Source organism: Leptonychotes weddellii, unplaced genomic scaffold (genome assembly GCF_054177405.1).
Source record: "Leptonychotes weddellii isolate Sample4059 unplaced genomic scaffold, ASM5417740v2 HiC_scaffold_10641, whole genome shotgun sequence".
NCBI classification, from domain to species: Eukaryota; Metazoa; Chordata; class Mammalia; order Carnivora; family Phocidae; genus Leptonychotes; species Leptonychotes weddellii.
Window position 1 is genome coordinate 1 of NW_027683371.1, and position 6,542 is coordinate 6,542.

General features: G+C 43.2%; 1 protein-coding gene across 1 annotated transcript; it reads right to left on the reverse strand.

Annotated features, from left to right (window-relative positions):
- Positions 1-566: 566 nt before the first annotated feature.
- On the reverse strand, positions 567-5,860 carry TASL (TLR adaptor interacting with endolysosomal SLC15A4). The gene has a single exon (XM_081809524.1). The coding sequence runs from the start codon at positions 4,259-4,261 to the stop codon at positions 3,368-3,370; it is 894 nt and encodes a 297-aa protein (XP_081665650.1). The 5' UTR covers positions 4,262-5,860; the 3' UTR covers positions 567-3,367.
- Positions 5,861-6,542: the final 682 nt, after the last annotated feature.

The window sequence follows — 6,542 nt, forward strand, 5'->3', positions numbered from 1 at the left end:
TTACATGAGCCGTAGCAAACTAGCATCCTGCCGTTGGTGCATTCATGCAGCTTCCATTGTAGCTGTGGACTCGGAGCTCCCCGTGGCATGAAACACACTGACGCTTTTGCATGAAACACCCCTCCCATCCGTCTACCCAGATCCTATCTTGCTCTTCAAGAGTCATCTAAACCATCACTTCCCTTTGGCATCTGCACTGGGCTCCCCCACTGTCCACCACCTCCTAACCCATCTACTTTTAGCCCGTATCACACTTGAGTTGCAATCATTGATAATTGTGTTTCTGTTTGTGCCACTTTGCCAACTTGCTGCCTAATAAGGGGCTTTGTCACTTGTCACCTAGTTATTTGCTAGGTCTCCCCAACAATCTAGTAAGCTGGCGGAAAACAGGGCTTTCTCCCGTGTGTGTGTGCACACACATGTGTCTTCCCTACCTGTGTTTAATGCACTGTGTTCCAACCCCCCCCTCAAAATAGCATCAAAATAAGGCTCACTGGAAAAGATAAACCAGTCTCTTTTGTAACGAGTTATTTCTCAGTAAATAAGCAAACAAAATATCCGTGATATTTCATTATAATGTACTTTATTATACTAACATGTTAGAAGAAATTAAGCTCATTTATTCAGTTATTTTTCTCCTTGAGGAGGAACTCTCAATAGCACTTGATTCTAGTCAGAAGTAGTTGGTTTTCATACTGATGGTTTCTCACTTCGACCACCAGATGTATCCATTTGACATACATTAATTGGGTGCCTACTGTGTGTAAATAGTGTTTGAGACCTGGAGAAACAAATGAGTAAATCAAAGCTTATGTTCTTGGGAGGGGATGAAGATGTGCAAATATAATCAAGCGAAACAATGAAGAAAAAAATGATGTAGCGTGATGGTGAAGGGATTGAGTTCTTTTCCTTTGGAGAGGAAAACCAGTCTTTAATGAGAAAAAACATGGTGGTCAACAGGAGAGCAGGTGGTAGCACTTAAGGACCAGGACTTTGAATTTCACTAGAACTGGATTCAAATCCAAGTACACCACCCACTGTTAGCCCTACCGCAAATTACTTAACTTCCCCGAGCCCAGCGGGCTCATCTCTGAAAAAAGGGATAATAGGCATTTGCCCTCATAGGTGGTGAGGATTCTGTAAGATAATTCGTGCAAAATACTTAACATGGTACCAGACACATACCGAGCAATTAATAAGAGCAGCTATTACTTCTGTAAATTTAAAACTGAATAAAATATCTGAATAATCATTTCAAAACCAGGTTTCCTTACTCAAGATTATATGTTGTAAAACATTAATTTATAAAAATAGTGACAAATGTAGAAGATGCTGTTTTGCTCCATCCGGATCACTGCTTCCGTATGAGGCTCTCCTTCCCCCAGCAACTACTTCCCACTTGGAGAATGTTGCCCTGAACTGAACTGCCTCAACTCAAGTTATGCCCCCTTCTGGCCAAGATGGAGAACCACAGCCAACCCTCTCATTTCAATTTGGATCCATTTTGAAGGGCCATCCCAGCTCCAGAGCTTCCTGAGATGGCCTGAGACCTCTGTGGAAACCTTTTCTGTTTCCTCATTCCCCAGGAAGCTGCTGCCTCAGGCTTCATCTCCGTCACCTTCCCAAGGAAGCTCAATTAAGTCCAGCAACCATTGTATGGGCAAGGCCCTACTGGGGAGCATGGTTGGCAAACTTTGTCCGTAAGAGGACAGATAGTGTTTCAGATTCCTGTGGGCCATACTTTCTCTGTCGTGTTTATCCAACTCTGCCATTCGAGTGTGAAAGCAGCCATTGACAATACATAAATGAATGGGTGTGGCTGAATTACAGTAAAGCCTGATTTTATGGACACTGAATTTGAGTATCTTAAGTCCACCTGTCAAATACTTTTTGATGGTTTTTCCATTTTTATTTTTTTTAAAGATTTTATTTATTTATTTGACAGAGAGAGACACAGCGAGAGAGGGAACACAAGCAGGGGGAGTGGGAGAGGGAGAAGCAGGCTTCCTGTGGAACAGGGAGCTCAATGCGGGGCTCGATCCCAGGACCCTGGGATCATGACCTGAGCCAAAGGCAGTTGCTTAATGACTGAGCCACCCAGGTGCCCCGGTTTTTCCATTTTTAAATGATAGAAGAAATTCTGAGCTCATGGGGGTTCAAAAAGGGTGTAACTAGATTTATGGTGATCATTTTGCAATTGATACATTAACTCATGGTATACGCCTGAAACTAATGTAATGTTATGTCAATTATATCATAATTTTAAAAAATAGGCAGCAGACTAGATAAGGCCAGTGAGCCATGTTTTGCCATCCCTTAAGCGAGAAGAATGGGGTAGAGCAGTGAGGTGCTCATGAAGCTACCATTCTAGGGCATGAGTTGACAGAATTTGCTATGATGGTCCCCTAGAGCTTGTAACCTTGTTTGGAGGATGCAGAAGACCCCTTTCTGGCTCCAGAAGGGTCAAGAGAAAGTGGAGGAAAAAAATGATTGGGGGGGCAATTAACATTCATAACTTCTTTAGAAGCTTAGTACCACCAAGAAAATCATATGTAGCAAAATAAAAGGAATTATTTTAATATTCACAATGTGAGGGGTACCTGACTGGCTCAGTCGGTGGAGCATGCGACCCTTGGTCTCAAGGTTGTAAGTTCAAGCCCCAAGTTGGGTGGAGAGAGGACTTAAAAATAAGATCTTAAAAAGAAAAATTCACGATATGATACTTTCCATTTAGAAAACTTCATCTTCACTAGTAAACAGAACTAGAAGGTTAGAGTGGCCATAGCTAAGTAATCATTAAAAAAAAAAAAAACCACAATTGCAATTTGCTACTCTTCGAATGTTTATAAAGAATATATAGATTTTAAATGATCTGATAAAGAATGGAGAAAAGAAATAGAAATAGAATTTCACAACTGTTGGAAACCGGTCTTTCTACCCAAACATAGCACCCTTCTGTAGTCCATTCTTCTCAAGAAGAAACAACTTGGAGGAATTTATTTGCTTAACAAACATTAACTCTTGACCCTGAAACCTTTGGCTTTTTGTTTTCCCATGGTGTATGTTCTTGTTTGGCTTGGCTTCTTTTTAAACTTCTGTACTCCTTTAAATCATACCTTTTCTTTTTGGGTCGGTTTTATTTTTGCTTCGTTGCTGTACAACAACCATAAAGACTAATTTCAGGGCTCCTCTTTCCACATGCCTTCATCACATGTAATGGTTAAGATTTCCTCTGAATTCACACCTGACCTCCATCCAACCTTTACTTCTCTAGCTTTGGACTGCGCTTCACACCCAACTCCTGCACATTCTCGGAATCAATGAAGAAAGTGTTGCTCTAGCTTGGAGTAGTTGAGAGGCATCCTCTCTATGGATTCCCGTTGCTATACTGAGAAATATGGAGACTAGGTGTGCTGATTTCACTTGATACCAGCTGTAATAGACAGTTAATGACTATGTCCTTGGCTTTGGAGGTCTCCAGATTCTTCTCTCTAGACACTTGGAGACTAATTTGATCCACACTTGTCATGATGAGTTCAGATGCCAGGATCTGGGTGGGAGAACTGTCGTGAAACTCAGTGTCCATAATGTACTGCTGGTATAACTCGGCCACCTTCTGCTCCAGGTATTCATTCAGCACTGCGTTAGACATAGGCTTCTGCATTTGCAGGCTGCTTTTCTCTTTGATGCTGGTTATTCTCCAGTAGGATGAATACCGCTGGATAGGTTTTTGGGGAAAGTAGCTGGTTTGAGGGGAAATGGAATCCTCCATGGGCAAAGGAATCTCAGATGATTTCAGCAAAGGGCCGTATTCAAAACTGCTCTGAGGGGGGAATTCTGTTGTCACTGAATTAATAGCCAGCACCTGGTCCCCTGCAATATGTAAGTCATTGTAATTCTTGCAAATACTTTGGCAGGAAGGTGGGACCAAGTAGGTCTCTCGGCTGGAGTCTCTACATATTTCGACCGCAGCCACGTTGGGACTTTCAAACACAGGGTTGGGGTTCGTCTGCAGCATTGTGGCTCTCGGATTTCTACTGTGTTGGCTCTCTCTTGAATGCACTGAAGAAATAAATTTGTCCGACGATTTGCAGCTCACATACAGACTTCGGACTTGGGTTTCATCCACCGAGCAGTAGGAATGAGTAACAGATTTTGTCTCTTCTTCCTTCTCCTCAGCCACCTGCTCATTATAAGATGAACAGCTCCAGTGGATGTCCTTCTGGTAGGCAAGTCCACTGAGATACCCTTCTGACAGCATTCTGGAAAGAGAGTTGATAAGTAACAGTGGGGGAAATGAAGATTGGAATTGTAAAAATGAGCAGTTGGTGATAGCCAAAATAAAGGGGGGCACCCAGGTGGCTCAGATGGTTAAGCCTCTGCCTTCGGCTCAGGTCATGATCCCAGGGTCCTGGGATCGAGCCCCGTGTTGGGCTCTCTGCTCAGCGGGGAGTCTGCTTCTCCCTCTGACCCACGCTCTTCTCTCTCTCTCTCTCTCCCTCATTTAATTTTTTTAAAAAATAGAGGACAACAAAGCAGGTGATTTTATTCATCTACCAAGCCATTAATAATGATGTGCATGCTGTGTACCAGGACTATGGCCTATGGTAGAGAGAAAAAGAGAACAGAGTTGTGTCGCAAGAAGGTTCTACTATGGGAGAAAAATTGGGTGCAGACAATTCCAATGTTACATCACTGAAGATTCGAAGAGTGATGGACACTAAGGAAGCACAGAAGAGTCCCTAACACAGCCTGGGGCAAAGGCAGAGAAGTCACAGGATGTATCCTAGGGACAGTGACATTTCAGCTAAACTGAAGACTGAGTGGGAGTTTCAGCCGTACAGAGTTAAAAGAGAATATAGTGGCTTGGCTTATTCACCGTGTACCAAGATGCCGAACATAAGTAGAAGGGGCTGGAAAAGACACGAATTGGGTGTCAGGCAGCAGTGTTTGCTCTCTGCCCCAGAGAAAATGGGGAATGACTGAGAAGCTGGAAATTGGGGAAGTAACTAGTGGGTTATGGGGGTGGAAAAAACATCGCAGGAACTTATGGCAAATTCTGCTGAACGTAAGAACTGTGTCTTACTCATCGTTGCATTTATCCCTGGGGACTGGCACAAGTGTTTGCATTTTGGAGGGACTCAAAAGATTGTTGTGAAGAGCTTGAATTAAATAATCAACAATGGCAGGGAGGATAAAGAATTCACTACCAACCCACCACGAAGGCCCACGGAGCCTCCCTTCCTCTGCAGCTGGGGAGGCTTTCCCGGCTCTGTCTGGCCCGCTTCTCACTGTACAACATCCTAGAAATGTGTCAGTGCCCAGCAGATGGCTTTCCCTCTGCCCTAGCTAGCAGGGAGCTTTCCTGATCTGGGGCTTTGGCACCACCGCCCTCCCCTCCTCCCCCTCAGCGGGTGTCCGTGGAATCTGGAGGGGCTAGAACAGGCTGGAAACGGGCACCTGTTCCTCTTTGGCTTTGAGGGCCAGGCTTTTCAAACACATCTATTAACTTAAGTCGGAAATTGGAAAGTCAAATGAGGGGACGCCTGGGTGGCTCAGTCAGTTAAGCATCTGCCTTTGGCTCAGGTCATGATCCCGGGGTCCTGGGATGGAGCCCCGCGTCGGGCTCCCTGCTCAGCAGGGGAGTCTGCTTCTCCCTCTCCCTCTGCCTGCTGTTCCCCCTGCTTGTGCTCGCTCCCTCTCTCTGTCTCTCTCTATCACAAATAACATCTTAAAAAAAAAAAAAAACCCAGTGTTCAAAAAAAAAAGGAAAAATCAAATTAGGAAATAATTTTATCTAAATAGAAGGGTCCTATTTTTACAGTTCAGCATCTAAATTCAGTTACTTCCCAAGTGAATTTTTAATTGTATAAAGGTAATATTATAAACAGAAAAAAATAGTATAATTGTTTTAATTGTGTAAGAGTAATTTTTCAGTGTTGATTTTTCTCTTTTAGAGCTATTTGGAGATAGATGCAGTAAATTTATCAATTATTTAAGTATTTACTATTTTCTACTCAGTGTTACATACCATAAAGACACAAAATTAAAGGTTTTCAACAAATCTGTGAGGTGATTCTTGTATGCCGGACACACTTAGGATAATGAAAATGTTTCCTGAGAAAACTTTCTAAGTGTAGTTCTTCCCTCAAACTGAACATCAATATGAAAAGACAGCTCTTACATTCTTGAAAAGCAGATCATTGACAGAGCAAAGGACGTTATCATACAGGTCCAACAGAGTTCACGACTCGCCTGTGCCGCCCCACCCAGGCTGCAGCTAGGGGCTTCGGCCTTCAAGGTCTCAGAATACCATCCAAAAAACCAGAACAAAAATGAGGCTCTTTACTTCTGAGTTCCTAAATGGGCTTCTAGAACTCTTGGCAGATTTCCGTTTTAGAAAAAGGGCTTTTGAGAAAACGTAACTTGAGCTTTTAAACTTGAGAATCCAGAGGCCTAAAGGATCTAGGGCATAGTATTTACACATCAACAAGAGACTCCTGGATAGAAGTCCCCGTGGATGGAAGTGCTAGGACTCCAGC